Below are 19,393 nucleotides of genomic sequence, written 5' to 3'. Positions count from 1 at the left end.
CTCATTTCTAGGTTATTCTGTTATTATTTTCCTGGTTTAGATCCTTATTCATGGATCACCAGGATACAGAAGGTGGTAAGAGACCGGAATGACTCCTGCAGAACTGACCCACTTTGTTCTTCTAAAGATAACTTTAATGTAAGTCAGTTGGAGTTGGATGTTTTTGGAGATAGCCCCTAGTGGACATCAGTGGCATTACATACTTAAAGACACTTCCATCCATGACTCCACCTTCTCATGTTTAACTGAGTGCCTCTAACAGAAGTGGCACGCAATCACCAAAAAAAACCCATTTATCACCTTTTAACAGCCCGTGTTTTGTCAACCTTCGTATACCTGAGGTAAAACCCAGAGCAGCGGCTTTAAGATGAGAAGACTTTACCTACATCTCATATCCCCTGCTCCTCACTTCACTGCCAGGTTTTCAAATGACACCAGAAGTCCTGAATCCAAACCTGTAGTTTGCCCCAGTGAATACTTGTTACTGACTTGACTTTTTCCCCAGAGTCTCTGTGCTTTATCGTCTCACAGGTTCTCCCAGGATCATCACAGGTTTTCCCTGGATCATCACAGGTTTTCCCAGGATCATCTCTGCACCTGCTGCTGTGGTCCTGCCTCTCTCCTGCCTTCATCGTCATCACTCACTTATCCATATAGTTATGATAGTGTTTATTATATAGTTCCATAGATGGTAGATGTTTCTATTTGTACTAACTGCTGTAATAGTAGTACATCCACTGTTAGTACTTGTATTTATAAGAGTAGTATTAACAGTCATGGACCTTTGTTCTGGTTTTTAGTAATTTTACTAACACCAGCTGATCTACTTTTGACAGTTGTAGTTCAGTTATCTGTGCATCACCTGCATCCATGTGTCTCCCCCTACTTCCCCCCTTCTCCCCAGTCTCTTCCTATCTCTCTCTCACTCTTTTTCTCCTCCTTTACCCTCTATCTCTAACCCCAACTGGTCCTGTCAGACGTTCATCCTCCAGGAGTCTGGGTCTGCTCCAGGGTTCTTCCTGTTAAAGGGAAGTTTCTCCTCCCACTGTCCCCAGTCACTAGTGTTTGCTCCTGGAGGATTCTGTTGGGTTTCTGTAAACTGGCTTAGAGTCTGGTTTGGACCAACTCAATATGTGAAGTCTCATGAGATAATTTTTGTTATGATATGGCACTATATAAATAAAATTTGATGATTTGATGATGATGGCTGAAACGGCAGAGCTGCTTCTTCATTCAGGATGTTTGAGCTCAGAAACTGTCAAATAATGGAATAAATCTGACCAGACTGTGATGGTGCATTCACCTGGAATATGTGGACTCATCTGGTTCAAAGACAGAAACCTGTGACAGACCAACAGGCCTCACACAAACCCAAAGAAAAAACACATCTGCAAAGACTAAGCTGAAAACCACAGATGGAAGGGAATTCTTCATCTGATTAACCCTCTTGTATCCACCCACACAGGTCCTTCAATCATCTACAGCCCGTAATATGCAGTGTCGTATTGATGTCAAAATGTTTTTATAGTTTTTTTTTTTGTAACTTTTCTTGGTAATTCATCAACTTGAGCCATAAACAAAAATACCAAATACTCAATAACTGTCATATTTTTAACCCTTTAAATCCCACGTTTGTAATGTAAACGAACCACTTTTTTTTTCAATATTCTACATAAAAATTGTATTAGTTATTTCTTTTTAAAAAATTTTATCCTAGCGTATGTCGATGATTAATAGACATTATTTTTTGTGCTAGGTCAAGTGTTCAATGCTAAAATGTATCTGTGTGCATTTTGTACTCACTTGGTAGAAGAGTGTCAGGGTAGGAATTTAACAGTTTACAAAGTGATGATTTTAGTGGATGGGTCAGAATTTAAAAAATCATGAAAAAAAAAAAAAAAAAAAAAGGGAAAAAATATGAACTTTTTTAACTAAGTGTAAAGTGTGCATGATATGCTCAACTGGATTCTAACAGGTTAAGGCAACGGTGTCAAACTCATTTTAGTTCAGGGGGTCACATTCAGCTAAATTTGATCTGCAGTGGGCCGAACCAGTAAAACAACATAATAATAAATAATTAATGTCAACTCCAAACTTTTCTCTATGTTTTACAGTGAAAAAAGAAAAATTACATTATAAAAATATTTACATTTACAAACTAACCCTTCAAACAATGTGAATAACATGAACAAATTGAAAAACAAAATTGTAATTTTAACACTGTTATGCTTTAGTTTATCATTTCTACATGTACATTATAACATACAGTTCACAGTGGATCTACAAATACACAAAATATTTAGTAACAGGTGGAATATTATTAAAATTGCACTTCCCTTAAGACATTTCAGGCTGTTCACATTTGTTCAGGTTATTCAGATTTTTTGCGAAATTATACTTTGTTTTAGTGTAAATACATGAAAACATTTACATTTACAAAGAGAAAAATTTGGAGTTGTGAGTATTTATAGGTTATTATGAGATTGAATTGGTCTGATTGTGGAACCTGAACTAAAATGATTGTCAACATCTTCAGTGTAATTTTTGCATTTCACAAATTCATCCCAGGGGCCGGATTTGGCCCCCAGACCACATGTTTGACATCTGTGGGTTAAGGTATTACAGTGCCAACCCCGTTCCTTCACTTTAGTTCTGAATCTTAATAGTCTGATAAAGTTCATACCGTCTACTAGAACTTACAGATTTCTTTTTCTAATTTTTTATAATGCCAAGGTTTATTTAATTATCTCTTTTTCCATCTGTCTGACAAGTAAGAAAAATAAATCTTTATAGTTCTGAATCTTAAATTTTTTCAAAAAGTTCTGTTTCTGTTAAGTCGTGGTGAAATTAAACAGCCTTTTATAACATGAAATGCAAAGTGTGCACAGTATGCTCACCTGGATACCAGAGGGTTACTATTGTCTGGAAGAGCTTATTCCCCTTGCTACGTTGGTAGAGATGGAGTTACAAACCCAGAAGGATGAAGACCTCTGGTACTGGACAGGTTTGTTTCTTCAGATGTTCCCTCTGAGCTCCTGTGTCACTGCAGGTGGAGGTGTTTTCCACTTAACCCTAATCCACATTATGTTGATTTAAGTTTGATGTTTGTTGCTTCTTCATTCAAACAGCTGCTAAATGTTGCAGATGTTTCCTTCCATTATTCTCAGCTTCATGTTCTGGTAAAAGTCGGACGACGCTGCAAAAACATGTAAGATCATCTGTGGGAAGAGCTGAAATTCAGAGGGAAAATGCACATGGACGTTTTAGTCAAAGCCTCCTTCACAGAGCAGGACTTCACTCTTGGCGTTGCTTCAAACTCAAATATTCAACTGAAACTGGACGGGTTGAAACAGCGCCACCACTGGGCTACTACAGGCAGGACTGGGTACCAAACTGTAACCCAATTCCATATGTATTAATATAAAACACCCTTTCCAATTCAACACCTAGAGAGTTCATCTTAAAATCAGCTCCAGTTCAGTTTGAATGTGTATAAATGAACAATCAACTGCAAACCAGGTAAAGAGGTGTACCATAATGTTTATTGGAACTTTAAGTTAAAATGGGAAATTGGGATAAAAAAAAAAAAAGTGACGAAAAATATCTGAATGATACTCAGTCCTTGTTACAGTTAAAGGTGAAATGACCAAAGTGTTCAGAGCCCAGTTTCAGTCACAGATCCATGAGTTTGAAGGTTTATCGCCCACTGAAGCCCGGTGTGGTGGGTCCATGTGATCCACCAGTGGGTCGTACTCCCCCCACAGCGCTGTGGATCTAAACATGTTAATGTGGATGTGGGCGGGGCATTACAGCTACCCACCTCCACAGGACACCATCCACTTCCTGTCCTATTAAATGTCCCCTCCCCCTGCAGGACGCCTCTGCATCATCTGTCCAAAAGTATGTGGACACATTGAATTCAGGTGTTTCTTTTCTAATGGGGGTCTGGGATACAAAACAATAATAATTAATGTTATAATATTGTTTTATATTGGCATAAATACCACTGCATTGGTTAGTTTGGTTTAAATTGTTAACTTTGCTACCAAAATGCCTCAGAAATGGGTTTTACTTCATTTCACTCAACACTGATTTTTTTGTTTCTATCCATGACTATGATTTTAAATGTTCTACCTCTAAATTCCTCAAATATTTTTCATGCTCTGACTGTAAATAATTTTCTACCACAACTAACCATTCTTAATGTTCTTCACATCTGACTAAGGAAGAAAAATCTCCCATTAAACGTAAAGAGATATTGATGTTTATAAACTATATGGACATAAATACTGGGACACGTCTACAGCAGTAAGATGTACATAGAAACATCAATATTAATAATCAATATGATATTTACCCCAATATAAAACTATATTATGAAATTTGTCTTTAATGTTTTGTATCCCAGACCCGTTAGAACAGAAACACCTGAATACAACGTGTCCACTTTTGGACCGATGGTGTTTGATGACATTATGGGCGTGTAAATGTGGTGGATAGGACTGAAATACCAGCTCATAGTTCACCTGTGTCGAGGTATTTGGGGGCTTTAGCAGCTCTGGCCTCAGATCTACAGTTTCTCCGATGCCTGGCGTTTGTAGCTGCGACGTACAAACGGCTACAGGGGGGACGAGACATGTCGGTCACTTCGCAAACCGCCGTCCTCCATAATAAATAAGAAGAATTTTTACCAAAAACAAGGCCTGTCAAACTGCTGTGGATGCAGAGACGACATGTATAAAAGCGCCCTGTGAAATGGGAGGAGGTGGAGTTGTATCAGTGATTGTACAGCGGTGAGGATGTGGAATATGTGATGTTTAACAGGACTGATGCACAGGCTCCGCCCACTGCTCCTCCTTCAGCCAGAACTCAGCTTATGTTTCCATATACATTTTTCTTTTTATAAAATATTTTATTCATACAATCATTTCTTTAACTATAGCAACATTACTATTTAATTTTGAGTGGCAAGATATCAGTCGCACGTCACCTCATTAGAACAAAAGTATATAAACAAATGCAGAAAAGTATCCTGTTTCCATGTGAGTGTGTCTCCTGCGTTCATCCTGTGTCTGTACACCTGTCTGTGTCTGTGTCAGCCCATGGAAGTATTGCTGGTCCTGGTGGGGGGCTTGTGATTAGTACAGCTCTGAGCAGCGCCCTCTGCTGGCTGGACAGGAGGCGGCTGCGGGGCAGAACAGGCCGGCCGTTGGCTGGCGCCGGGTCCATCATGCCGGCCCGTTCACAGCTGGTTCTGAGGAAACGGCGCTCTGGTCCGACCTGGAACCAACGCAGTGAAGGAAAGGGCGACAGCAAAGGTTTAATCGAGTTCAGACGTAGAACCACAGTCACAGCTCAGTAGAACATGATGGTGATGTGGATTCACAAATAACCCTGGATTCCACTGAGGTCTGGTTAAAACAGCACTGTGGACATACTCCACACCAGATACATGAACCACAAAGAGTCCGATCCACCCCAGAGGAACCGGAACCACACCAAACATATGAACAAAAAGCTCCACATTCACACCAATATGATGTAGAACAGGTCAGACCAGGAAAATAAGAACACAGTATCATATCAATAATGACAACTACTAATGATTCTCTGTTTAAGACTGAAAAAAAGTCAAAAATACATGATCAAAAAGTTTACAGCTACAAACTGTCCTTTAAATAAATGTGAATAACATGTATGAAATTTCTTGAAAAAAACTGCAATTTTAACAATATCCTTCCTCAGTTTATCAACTTACAGATCACAGTGGATCTACAAATACACAAAACATTTAATAACAGGCAGAATATTGGTCCAATTACACTGATTTATATGATGACGTTTCAGCTTGTTCATATTTGTTCAGGTAATTCACATTTTTTTAAAGGACAGTTTGGAAAATTAAACATTTTCATGTGATTTTACCTTTTTATGCTGAAACAAAGAGAACAATTTGTATTTGTCATCATTAAAGGTTATTATGTTAATATTTTACTGGTTCTGATCCACTTTAGATCATATTGGTGTGAATGTGGAAACTGAACATGATTTTAACATCTTTTATCATTAATATCTTCAGTGTAATTTTTGTATTTCACATTCATCCCATGGGAGGAATTGGACGGTAGATTATTCACTGAACCTGTTTGTGGAAACATGTACAGGGGTTGGACAAAATAATGGAAACACCTTCACCTCAAGATGATAATGCCCCAATCCATACAGCTAGAATTGTTAAAGAATGGCATGAGGAACATTCTAATGAAGTTGAGCATCTCGTATGGCCGGCACAGTCCCCAGACCTCAACATTATTGAGCATTTATGGTCAGTTTTAGAGATTCAAGTAAGACGTCGATTTCCACCGCCATCGTCTCTAAAAGAGTTGGAGGGTATTCTAACTGAAGAATGGCTTAAAATTCCTTTGGAAACAATTCACAAGTTGTATGAATCAATACCTCGGAGAATTGAGGCTGTAATTGCCACAAAAGGCGGACCTACACCATATTAAATTATATTTTGTTGATTTTTTAAGGTGTTTCCATTATTTTGTCCAACCCCTGTATAATTCACATTATTTTTTTTTTTTCTTCAAATTCACTTGATATTTTACAGAATCACAGCTACTGCTCTATTTTCCATGATTATTGGGTCAATTGTGACTGGTGAGAGGATCATGAGACACAAAACCAGGATCTGACCATTTGGCAGTTTAGAGAATATTTCTCAACACAAAACTGCAAAGAATTAAGGACTTGAACCGCCTATAGTCGTAAACATTATGAGGAGCCTGGTTAAACTGGGGAGTTGAACTAAGACAGACGAAGGTTGTCCCAGTGTGGTATGAAAAACATGCATCTGGTCCCAGTGAAACCCAGGGATTAAACTGATCTGGGACAGGGACTCACTTGGCCTCTTCTACAGGGGACATGTCCTCTAGGGGACCATTGGGAAGCTCCACACTGGACCGGCACTTCTCACTGCTGAGAGAAGACAAACAGGACACATGAGAAGACCAGTGAACGGCCAAAAGCACAACACTTACATCTAGTATGAAATGAAGATCTGTGTCCATACAAGACAAAGACACGTGTATGTGACATGGACTGGGATCAGGATGGGACCAGGTTCTATGAACATGTGTCAGGCAAATGGGTCACAAATCTCCTTAGTCCATTTACTACAGAGTTGTCTGCAGCACTCTGAGCACTCTCCAGTGTCCCCAACGTTCCCAGTGTCCCCAGGTGCTGTGTCGTGTCTAACCCTGTTTTAGGACAGCAGGCTGCGGCTGAGCTGTTGACTCCCGTTCTTTCCGAATTCCCACATTCCACTACTGAGTATTTCTCTGCAGAACCACTCTTCTCTTCATCACTGGAACACACACATAGACAAACACACACAAATATACATTAATAAATCTGCATGAAATGAATCAGAAACAACCATTTGCTCACAAAAACACACACGACACACTAAGATGTGAACAGTGACGCATGCTGAAATGACAGAGCACGCAGTAAAACAAAGGATGGAGGTGTTGGAATGGGAAACAGTATGGTAACAGGAATGCAGGGGAAAGCATCAAAATGTACAGCAAATGGAGAAAGTCAACTGGTTGGTTTGTTTAGCTATCGCACCGTTCACTTTAGTGTGACGGTGCCACAGAATGGTAGGGAGCCCTACAAACTGATTGGATCCAAATGGATTGTGCCAGCCGTCAGTCTTGCTTTGTCTCAGAGAACCACCAATAATCACGATGAGGCCTCAATCAAAGCAAAACACCCACAAACACTCAGTCTGCAGTTATTCACCTGTTCAGAAAACAAGCTGCCATGCTACACGGACAATATGTGCCCACATGAAAACCTCCCATCATGCTTCTGTCCGTCTATTACTTCCAACTTTACACTGCTGCAGACTCACTTTCATACTTCTGTGCTGCTGTTCCTTTACTGTACACACTGTTGTTACATTTATTTTTATACATCTAGTGTACATAATCTTATAGTATGTTTTATATTTTATCTGCGTATTTAAGTTTGTGGAACTACCTGCCTATCTCATCAAGTGTACACATGATGACAATAAACATTTGTGAATCTTGAAAATATTTCATTAGAATTATCTGCTCAATCACTACCAACTACAATGAACCCACAAATAAATCAGCTCAGTGCAGATTAAACTGATGGACCATTTCAGTTTATCACATCATGGGTTAAATGTAAGTGTTGAAAGCATTAATAATATGCTCAGGCAATTATCACAACCCATGGACCTTGATTTTTGATTTTACATTGTATATATCCTATATTACCTATGTGTATATATATATATATATATATATATATATATATATATATATATATATATCTCAATATAAATGACATTAAAAATCTAAACTCAGTCATGTCCAGAGTTGGTTCATGGATGTGTATATACACAATTATAGTTGCTTGTGTGTTTATACACATTTATAGTTGGTTGTGTGTTAAATGGACCAGTGTCCAAGGTAATGAGGCACATGTGGGTCAAGCAAAGCATAAGATGCACACAGAAACACTTGTAAACGTGTTGTGTGTGGAGGGAGACAGTGGAATACGACCCCTGCTTTGGTTCATTTGACTGATGTGGAGCCTTTAATCATCTGGATATTTGGAAGTCTTCAGACAAATAAAGAGAACTGCACTTGGACAACACCTTTGGTAGAAACACATGCAGAATGGAGATAATGAAATAAACAAACAAGGAGCTGAAACCAAAGAACAAGATCAAAACTGGGAAAGAAAAAGTTGGTGGTTGACGTGACAACAAGACTACATCACGGCTGCAGGCTGATCTCTGATTGGCTGTACATACCGATAAGATTTCAACACTCTGAAGAAGACCACACCCACAACGCACAGCAAGAGAGAGAGGAGGGGAAGCTCAGGTCGTAAGTGTCGCTCAGGTCATCAGACAGTTGTTATTTACTCAAGACAGACACACAATATAATGTAGCATCCACAGAGGGACAGAAGGACAGAGGACATGCTGTCCTTGAGGACAAGACTGGTCTTCATCAGCCATTAGACCGGCTTCATTATATGAGTATTCATGCTTTAGTTTCTACTTCATCATCTGGGTTAGTATTGAAATGTTCCTGTCTAACATCCATCTAATGACATGTCTGTTCTCACTATAGAAACGACACCTTTAACAGTTGAATTTTAATGCATATGTCACTGTAAATACAACCTTTAACAGTTGAATTTTAATGTATGTGATGTCACTGTAAATACAACCTTTAACAGTTGAATTTTAATGTATGTGATATCACTGTAAATACAACCCAACATGAAGGACAAATATTATAACAGTCTATACTTGTGTATCAATGTGAGGGTTTGTGATACTTCCTTAAGTATCATACTGACGTTTGAAGCCTGCGGTTAACGTGATGTATATCTGCATATGCAAATACACTAAAAATATGTGGAATGTTGCAGAGTTTTGTGGGAGTGTCATAGAGTGTTGTGGGAGTGTCGTGGTTGTGTCATGGAGTGTTGTGGGAATGTTGTGGAGTGTCATAGAGTGTCTTGGAGTGTTGTGGGAGTGTCGTGTGTTTTGGGTGTGTCGTGGAGTGTTGTGGGAGTGTTGGGAAGTGTTGTGGAGTGTTGAAAAGTGTCTTGTAGGTGTGTTGTAGGAGTATTGGGAAGTGTTATGGAGTGTTGTGGGAATGCTGTGGAGTGTCACAGAGCGTCGTGGAGTGTTGTAGAATATTGTGGAGTATTGTCGAATGTCTTGGAGTGTCGTAGAATATCATGGAGTGTTGTAGAATGTCGTGGAGTGATGCAGAGAGTTGAAGAATGTTGCGGAGTGTTATGGATGTAGAGGTGTTTGGCGAACCTCTTGAAGACGGCGGTCTCGGTCTTGGCGTCCACGGTGAGGCTGACGGTTTCCTTCATGGATCCGTTGATGACCGTCTCAGTGATGCTGCGCTGCTCACAACAGGCTGTTTCGTCCTCTGCTTTCGATTCACCGCAGTCTTTGGAGGAAGTGGACGAAGGAGGAGGAGTCACGCCTGTGCCCAACCAGCCGTCACAGTCTGGAACATATGAAGTCAGACCATGAGTCCCATGTCAACAGTGACAGGTGCTCACCTACTCTACCTGAACAAAACTGCTGAAAGTCACCCCTGAAGATGGGCAGAGATTTAACCAGTGGTTTTAACTAGAATGCAGCAGGTCTATATGGTCCATTAACCCTTTTTAGACCATTGTGTCTCGGTGCCACACTTCACATGCAGTCATTCAAATTACTTAGAGTACAGTGAGAGAAATGGAAGATTTTTATTACTTTTATCAGCATTTTAGTGGTGAATTCTTATAAATAATTGTATATAACACAGATAGTGCTGTTTTGGAGTGTTTTACTAGTGTGCTTTGATGAGTTTTTATCGAGTTTCACTTTTTTTAATCCCACAGATTTTATCTGTATTTTCAAGTTTGTATAGTTCATTGACAGCTGTATTTTATCTGTAAATATTATATAAATGTATGTATATTTCTCTATATATGTAAATCTATATGCAGATCTATCCAGGGCATAAAGAGATGCAGTGTCAGTGAAATGAGGGGCTCTATCTACAACTAGACAGAAAGTGGAAAAAAATATCACATTGTGAAAATATTGACCTTTACAAACCCTACTTTAATAATGAAATGTGAATAATCTGAACAAACATGAATGACATGAAATATATCAAAATAAATAAAGTGTAATTTTACCAATATTCTGCCTGTTAATAAATCTTTTTATAGATCTAATCTGTAATGTATATGTAGAAATGATGAACTGGAGCAGAATATTGGTAAAATTGCACTTATTTTTCTTCAGTTTCAGTTTTTTCAGGTTATTCACATATTTTTGTGATAGGATGGTTCTCAAATGCAAATATTTTCATAATTTGTAAGTACATGATGCTATTATTTTACAGGTCAAGGTTACAGTTTTATTAAAAAAAATATGAAAAATAAAAAAAATCACTGTTTGTTATGATGATGAATAATTAGTCAGTGTTCTATTCATCCAGTGGAACAGCTGATGGGGACGTTAACTATAACCCATTAGTAGATGGATTCAGGCTCATCCTCTGACTCAACACATATAATAGACATGTGAACATCTCTCACCTTCTTGCTGCATTGGTGCATTAACCCCAAGCGGGTCTGTCTCTATGCTGGTTTCCATGGCAACAGGGGAGTTGCACCTCAGAGGGTCTTTGGGACTAAGAGAAGACCAAGTTTGAGTTAACGCTGCACGGTGCACAGAGACGATGATGATGTGTGGAAGGTCAAAGGTGTGTCCTACCTGACGGGGGTGAAGTTGGAGAAATCTGCCCAGCCCGTTTCAGAGGTGGAGGAGGCGGGGCCAGAAGAACTCCACGCTGCATCAGGGACGACCTCCGATGAAGAGGAGGACAGTGGGGAGGCAGTGGAAGGTAGGGTGGAGTTGGCGGGTGGAGCTGTGGAGGTCCCCGTGTCCATGGGGATGTCATCAAAGTTGGCCGTCCACACCGGCCCTGAAAGACAAACAGAAAACAGTCACAATTTATGACAACACAAGTACAAGTCCAATGTCCTCAGCAGCAGCGATGATGCCTTCAGGTGCTGTGGGAACATGAGCCTTTCCACTAGTGAATTCAGTATTGCCAGTGCATTGTGTTCAAGTGCTTTTGTTGTAGTTTTGGACATGTTGATTCATCTGTTACAGCATTTTATATGGTTGTTTTCAAATTGTGTATCTTACAAATGTGTAAAGTCATCAGCTAACAGAATATGTTTATCATTGGTCATGAATCCCTCGTTGCTGTCCAACATGTTGAAAAGGTCAAAGGTTATTTTCACGTCGTGGATCTTTCATTTCGGGTTCAGGTCCAGGCCCAGGTGAAACCCTGTCTTAAAATTCCTGTAGAATCCCAAGCCCACTGACCTGTGTCAACCTCCATTCTGTCGTCAGCGCTGGGATTAGAACCCTCAAACGGATCCCTCTTGACATCCTCCTCCTCTGAGTCAGTGCTCTCCTCACTGTCGGTGCTGCCTGAACTCCTACGTGAGGAAACCGATCAGATGTCAGACCTCCTGACCCGGGTCCATGTCTGTGGGTCTAACCCCCTTCCCACTAGTACATGTCTAGTCTATAATAACAGGCAGGTGATTGACAAATGAACAGGAAAAAGCCCATCTATCCATCAGACTGTTCCTTTATTTAAGTAGTGACTTTATGTTTACAGCCCTTTGTTTAAATGTGTGACTATAATAAAAGATGATGGATTAAATGTTGATAATGCAACGATAACAGAGACATCATTGGCATATGCCAAGAAGGAAAAAAACAAACAAACAAACAAAAAACAATACAATTTATAGGTTACATAGTTATTCAGTATTTGGTATTTTTGTTTATGGCTCAAGTTGAAACACAAAAATATGAAAAAAAAAAAAAAAAATTAAAAACAAACAGTATGAAAAACATTCTGACATTATGACACAGTGCAAATTATGCAGTGGTTAGAAGGACCTCATGATACCAGAGGGAAAACAAATCACAAATTGTTAATCGAAGCTACAGGTTTATAATAATAAGATCACAAAAAACATGCTGCCTGTATGTAAACATCATGCAGTTATTTGATGTATGAAGACAGTGCTGTTATTCTAACAGTACTTGATCTTCTACTGTTTAAATTAAAGACACTAATGTCTTTAAATGCACACAGTGCTGCTGCTGCTATAACGTGCTACTGTGACCCAGTGTAGACCTTGCAAACATACCTGGGGCGTCTCTGTGCCTCTGGTGCAAAGGTCACATCTTTTTCATCCCAGATATCCTCTTCATCTGAACCAGCGTCTTCAAACTGCTGGATTTTCTCCTTACAGCGGGCTTCAAACAGAGCTATATTTGCCTACACACACACACACACACACACACACACACAGACACACATACACATTTAGGACAACAGTCGGATACCAGCACGTGCAGATACATGACATACATTCACAGGGTTGGATCACACACTGACACCTTTACTTCAGTACTATTACACACAGTATATGCAAATATACACACATATATACACACACACGTATATGGGAATATTCTATACATCTGTCACAATGGGACAAACTGGTCTTATAATCAGTTCATTTTCTTATTTCATTTTAGGGCCTGAAGAAATGTACATATAAACACAAAACAATGTCATTTGTTGAATTTGACTTTAATTTTGTCTCTTCATTTATTAAGTGTGTATGATTTTAAGATTAATAATCAAAGTACTTACACTTTCATTTGTATTCAGTGAAAAATTGATGTCTGATATTCTATCAAAGGGAATACTGCAATGTTAAAGAGAACAGAGTTTAGTTTAGTTAGGGTCGTTAGGCATCCACATATCTACTAACACACAAACACACACAGACAGTCCATGTTCAACCCAGGGCCTGGTTCCACTGACAGCATCAGCTCTGTTCATTAACTCTACTGCACATGGTACTAGTACCACTACTACTGTGGCCACCCTGACATCTACAACTGGTAGGAGTTTTATAAATACTGACACTGGGACATCACACATGAGCTTACGTTTGCTTTTGTTTTTTTTAACAGGTGAGGAAATAGTTGCTTAGACTTCTAGTGTGTGGCTGATATATTAATGTAGACCAGTGTTCCTCAACTAGTCTAGGGTCAGGACCAACTATCACCCAAAATGATAACATTTAAACTAATACATTTATTCAATAAAATATTTTATGTTTTGAACCTGAGATAATACAGAATATCACAGTATGAAGACACAGAAGACAAGTTTAATGATAAACTAAACTGACCAGCAGGTGGTGATGTTAAATATGGAAATGTTGCCTTTAACACTAAAGTAGGTCCATTTGAACCAAAACTAAAAAGCGCACTCTGCTAAAAATTTAAAGTTCATTCAGTCACTTATTGAAGAAATAAACACACTGAGGTTTTTGTCCAATGTAGGTAAAACCATATCTGATGTAGTCGTCATCATAATTGAGTTTCTCCATGATGTGAATAGAAACTTTTGGTTCTTCTTTTATGGTGTGACATGTCTGGTGTTGGTTATCATTACAGCGCATTACCACCACCTACTGTTGGGGTGTGTGAATGGACGGGGCCCAGCTCCATAAAAACCTGTGTGGATGTGGGTCTATCAGACCGGCTTCAGCTGATTCTGTCAGTGGAAATGTTTCAGAGACATTTACTGAAACTACAACATAGAGCACCAGTGGGTTTGAATACATGGATCTGTCTGGTCACACACAGATAGATGCAGAGTAATGTTCTAATCCATAGTTTAGAACCGCATGGCATAAAGTATGGAAGTAATTACCAATATTTTCCTCTGATTTTACTTTTATTATCTGACAGACCTCCCAGCTTTGACGGACACACTAATGGAAACAGTACTTTCTGCTCTGTTCTACTGTGACCACATATCAATGAGTCTGACTTTGGCCCATTACACACACACACACACACACACACTACTGTAAAACACAATCACTACATTTACATGCACACTAATATCCCACTCATGACAACTGTCATAACATCTGCAGATCAGATGAGACACTTTCTGAAGGACAAAACAGAATCTGGATCATTTGTCCCACATTCTGAGAAAAGGCCCCACGTTCTACTGATGTGAATACATGAAATCAAGCTGAAAACCAAAGTGAAAACTAAAAATATACATTTAAACCAAAACCAAACAACAATGCTTGAGGGTTTCAGGAGGAAAATACGGGTGAATTAGTGTTTTTGTTGCTGTTCATTCAGTCTCCAACAGTAGATGTGGAGGCATTTTTTTAATTTATTCATTTAACTTTTAACCAGAAAGTCCCTTGAGATAAAATCTCTTTTTGAAGGGTGACCTGTCCAACTGGTCATGGTTTTACACAAACATAATCCCCGTTTAGTTATTCCTCTGAATGTTGACTCTTTGGACATGCAGAAACGCCACAAAAAATGTGTTGTTTTGTATGTTTGCATCCATGTTTTATCATCCCTCCCCTGTTTACAGTCAACTGGAGAACAGACACAGATCCAGTCTGGTAGATGCATGAACAAAAGGACAAATGCACTGACTGCTAAACATCAACATCACCAGACTTTAAAAGAACATGTTTGAAGAATGAAGAGAGTTAATGTCCTATTTGAATCTGAGTCCATGAGGCTGAGTGAAAACAGGAGCTTTAGTGGAATAGTTCTTTTCATTATCCATGTAAAGTATATTAGGTATAATGATAAAAGTGGAATACGTTGTGCATATAAATACATTCTCCTCTTCACCATCCTACTGTAACTCAGTAATTATTCCCTTCATAGGTCCAGCTCTTCTGTTGGACTTCCCATTAGTTTTAGAGGGTCATTGTGTCCCCTTTAACCCTTTGAGCTGGTTCCTGCTGGTCTCACCTCCCCCTGGGTTAACAGTTTAAATGACCATGGATCAGGGGCTTCATCCTCAACAGCTACTGAAACTGGGATGGATCCACCACAAAACTAATAATATAGCGTTCGCCTCAAAGCATAATTACCCAAGTCAGCCACTATATGTCCAAAAGTATGTGGACACGTTGACTTCAGGTATTTGGGATACAAAACAATAATGATGAATGCTATGATATAGTTTTATATTAGGATAAAGATCATTGCATTGGCTAGTTCGGTTTAAATTGCTGTCTTTGTTTCCAACATGCCTCAGGGATGATTTTTACTTACTGTGTCGCAACATTTATTTTGCCTTTTTTTTTTTTTTTTTTAATCTATGACTGATTTTAAATGTTCTACCTCTAAATTTCTAAAATATTTTTCGTGCTCTGACTATAAATAACAATTTTCTGCCACAACTAATCATCTACATTCTTCACATCTCACTGAGGAAGAAAAATCTCCCATTAAACTTCAAGGAAATATTGATATCTATAAACTATATGGACGTAAATATTGGGACAAATCATGTCTACAGCTGTAAGATGTCCTGCTCATGATGATTTGACATAGAAACATCAATATTAATAGTCAATATGATATTTATCCCAATATAAAATTATTGTCAGTATTGTTTTGTATCCCAGACCCCTGTTAGAAAACAAACACCTGAATTCAATGTGTCCACATACTTTTGTCCATTTGTGTATCACTTAGGTAATTATGATATGAGGATAACGACAGGTTTCCTGTAGTCAATAATGTCCAGATCTACAACAGGTCATTTTTACTCCTGTACCCACATGAACCCACAGACACTGTCACTACAGCCTCTCCCACAGTGGATTAGAACAGACACACTGAACATCACCACTAAACCCACTATTGACGGTGTGTGAAATGAAAAACTGAGGGGACACAGTGGAAGGACTGTAAGCTGTTCCATAAGTGCAAACACATCCATTTATACTAACACTTTTTCCCCAGGTTTACACAGGGCTCAAGTCCTTAAGCAGGGGTGTAAAACATACAGCCCATGGGCCAAAACCAGCCGCCAAAGGCTCCACAACAACCTGAAATGTCTTCAGAATACAACACTTAAAATATTTAATCAGTGTACCTGTACCAATATTCTGTCTGTTAATTAATAATGTGTGTATTTGTAGATCCACTGTGATCTGAAAGTTACATTGCACATGTGGAAATGATAAACTGAGGCTGAATAACACTACACTTATTTTTGTTAAGAAATTTCAGGTTGTTCATGGTTTTTAAGGTTGTTCATGTTTTCATAATGATATTTTTCTTTTTTTCACACTAAAATAAAGTGAAAAATCTGTTGGGTTGTATGTGGAACCTGAACCATTTTACATCCCTGCACTAAAGCCTTCTAATGGGAGGGACACCCCTGTTACAGGTTCTGGGGACTGTCAATCATGTCCCATCTCAATCAGGTCTTTATTTATTCTCCTCCTTGCTAATTCAGTCTCTTCAGATCTGACATGGGTAGTATCAGATGAATGTGTCGTGAACTCTGGTCTTAACGACATGATTCTGTCACATGTTATTTCTGTGTTTAGTTGTAGGTTGAACTGGACAATGAAATGTGTCACTTCAGCTTCTCATTTCACAGCCACAGGGACCAACTACATCACCCAGTAACCCTTTAAACATACAGAATACACGGATTGGCTTAAAACACAGGCTTGAACCATCTGAACCTTAAATCCAAGGTGTGTGTCAAACAGAAAACCCCTTAATTTACACTATTGTTTAATGAGTGACTCAACATCAGGCTGTCAGGCAGGGTTCAATGGTTCTGATCAGCAGAATCATCTGAAGCTGACCTTAAAGGGCAACTATTCATTTATAATCCATGTCTTTATAAAAACCATATGTTTTGCTTCCTTTTACCACTGGTACAATATGTTGTAAACTGGATTATCTGGTTTTATATTACTACTGTTAATAACCCCTCTTAAAAAATACATCATTGTAAATATTGTAAATTTTATTGTCTTTATTATGGCTTAATAAGTACCTTTGTAACTTGTTTGTTTTATTTTTACTATTTTTTCTGCCTGTTCTGCTGCCTCTTGGTCAGGTTGTCATTATAAATGAAAACTGGTTCTCAATTAACCAACCTGGTTAAATAAAGGTTGAATAAATAAATTCTGTCATCACTGTGGCAGAAGGTGAGAAAACACTGTTGTTAAGTCACTCATTAAAGAGAAGGAACCAATGACCTGTTGTCACTAATATTGAAAATGATCACACTCCCAAACCTGATTGTCCTTCAAATGAACCAAGGGACAGAGCACCTTAAAGACACAACCTGGGGACAATTTATTCTCTAATTAAGTGTTTGACATTGGTATAATTACTTATGGAGCCTGTATGAGGTGTTTATTTAAAGCACCGATGTTCAATTTTAGCTGAGCTGGAGGTATCTCCAAACAAGCATGAACCTCAGTGTTTTTATCCAATACATCTATAGATCAGGATCCATCAGATGTTGACCCAGTGTTTGTTTGACCCAGTGACTGACCCAGTGTTTGTCCCCGTGTTTGACCCTTTGACCTAGTGTTTGACCCAGCTCCGTCCTGTCTTTGGTGTTCTGTCCCTTCGCTGTTACACTCATATTTACAAAGCCAGTCCAGTCATGCAGGATGAGTACTCACTCCACAACATCGTCCTGATCAGCAAACTCTTCATCATTGAAGCCGAACTGCTCAATAAAATTGGACGTCATTTGTTGCATCTGATAATCAGAAAAGGCCTGGCAAAGCCCAGGATCAACGATAATGATATAGTCTTGGCTACACACAGCTGATCATTACTTTCAGTACAGTAAATGGAAAACACAGGATGTATGACATGTAGAATAGACAGGTTAAACATGCACAGTCACATCCTACAATCCTCCAACATTAGTAAACATGGAGTCACTTTATAAAGTCACATGGACAGGTTTCTACACAACATTAATAGTCAACAGGGCTGGATACGTTCAATGATTCAATATCATTCATCACTCATGGATTTAGATTTCTAACATACACTGAAATGTTCCTCTCATGCATTTATTAACCCACAAAGACCCAGAGATTCTTTTGAGTCACTTCCCCAAATGAATATTTCTCTCTATTTAACCTAAGTGAATTTTTTTAAATTTTGTTTATTTTATTGATTGTTTTATTTGTCAGTCTTGAAAATTTGTTCATTATTTTGCGCATTTTTTTTGGTCATGGCAACTTCCAACCGAATTTTTCCTCTACATTTAACCTATTAATAAATAATAATAAAATTACATAATATTATCCCCTGTGTTTTGCATTTTTCACTGTAAATCATGTGATTTCCTATATTTAATTTAGAGGTTCATTAAAACTCAGAGTAACTTCAAAGGTTTATATTATTTATATCATATCAAAAACTGAGAAAAAGTGACTTTTTCAGTCAAATCTCATTAACTGAACATAAACCCAGTGTGTCCATAAACTGTCATTGGGTTTCTGATTTTTTTTCTTCAGTTTCATTCAGTTTGTGGCTTATTTTGTTCTTGTTGCTGATTGCTTTTGTAAATGTTTTAATTTGTTTTATTTATTTTACTGATCACTTTGGCCGATTTTGTTAATTTTCTTGTTCATTTTATTCTTTACGAGCCTCTGAACGTCCAAATGGGTCATATCTGATGACCATGAAAAGATGACAAACTGTATTTTACACAGACTGATAGGATTAGTGGATCAACAGGTATTAAACAGTTTGTTGACAGTGGATGTTCGGATCTTTAAGAGTTAATAAAGCATTTCATGTGTGCAGCTCAGCCGGATGGAAATGAGCTGTGGTTTACATGTGGTCTTTAAGCTACTTTAAACATCCTTCACATGT

At 38.5% G+C, this 19,393-nt stretch overlaps 1 protein-coding gene across 5 annotated transcripts in view; it reads right to left on the bottom strand.

Annotated features, from left to right (window-relative positions):
• Window positions 1-4,887: 4,887 nt before the first annotated feature.
• ppp6r3 (protein phosphatase 6, regulatory subunit 3) overlaps window positions 4,888-19,393 on the bottom strand; it is a 35,828-nt gene continuing 21,322 nt past the window's right edge. The window contains exons 16-26 of one of the 5 annotated variants that reach the window (XM_030136209.1): window positions 18,181-18,278; window positions 13,326-13,380; window positions 12,814-12,944; window positions 11,972-12,087; window positions 11,351-11,561; window positions 11,173-11,267; window positions 9,887-10,085; window positions 8,858-8,875; window positions 7,262-7,369; window positions 6,907-6,981; window positions 4,888-5,280 (exon numbers count right to left, since the gene is read on the bottom strand). In XM_030136209.1, the coding sequence (XP_029992069.1) occupies window positions 5,229-5,280; window positions 6,907-6,981; window positions 7,262-7,369; window positions 8,858-8,875; window positions 9,887-10,085; window positions 11,173-11,267; window positions 11,351-11,561; window positions 11,972-12,087; window positions 12,814-12,944; window positions 13,326-13,380; window positions 18,181-18,278 (1,158 nt within the window). In that variant the 3' untranslated portion in view covers window positions 4,888-5,228. The remainder of the gene's footprint in view (window positions 5,281-6,906; window positions 6,982-7,261; window positions 7,370-8,857; window positions 8,876-9,886; window positions 10,086-11,172; window positions 11,268-11,350; window positions 11,562-11,971; window positions 12,088-12,813; window positions 12,945-13,325; window positions 13,381-18,180; window positions 18,279-19,393) is intronic. The other 4 variants (XM_030136210.1, XM_030136213.1, XM_030136211.1 and 1 more) reach the window with 4 other exon arrangements.

This window comes from Sphaeramia orbicularis, chromosome 6 (assembly GCF_902148855.1).
Source record: "Sphaeramia orbicularis chromosome 6, fSphaOr1.1, whole genome shotgun sequence".
Lineage (NCBI taxonomy): Eukaryota > Metazoa > Chordata > Actinopteri > Kurtiformes > Apogonidae > Sphaeramia > Sphaeramia orbicularis.
Note: the sequence above shows the minus strand (reverse complement) of the source record. Positions and strands in the feature narration are given on the sequence as shown.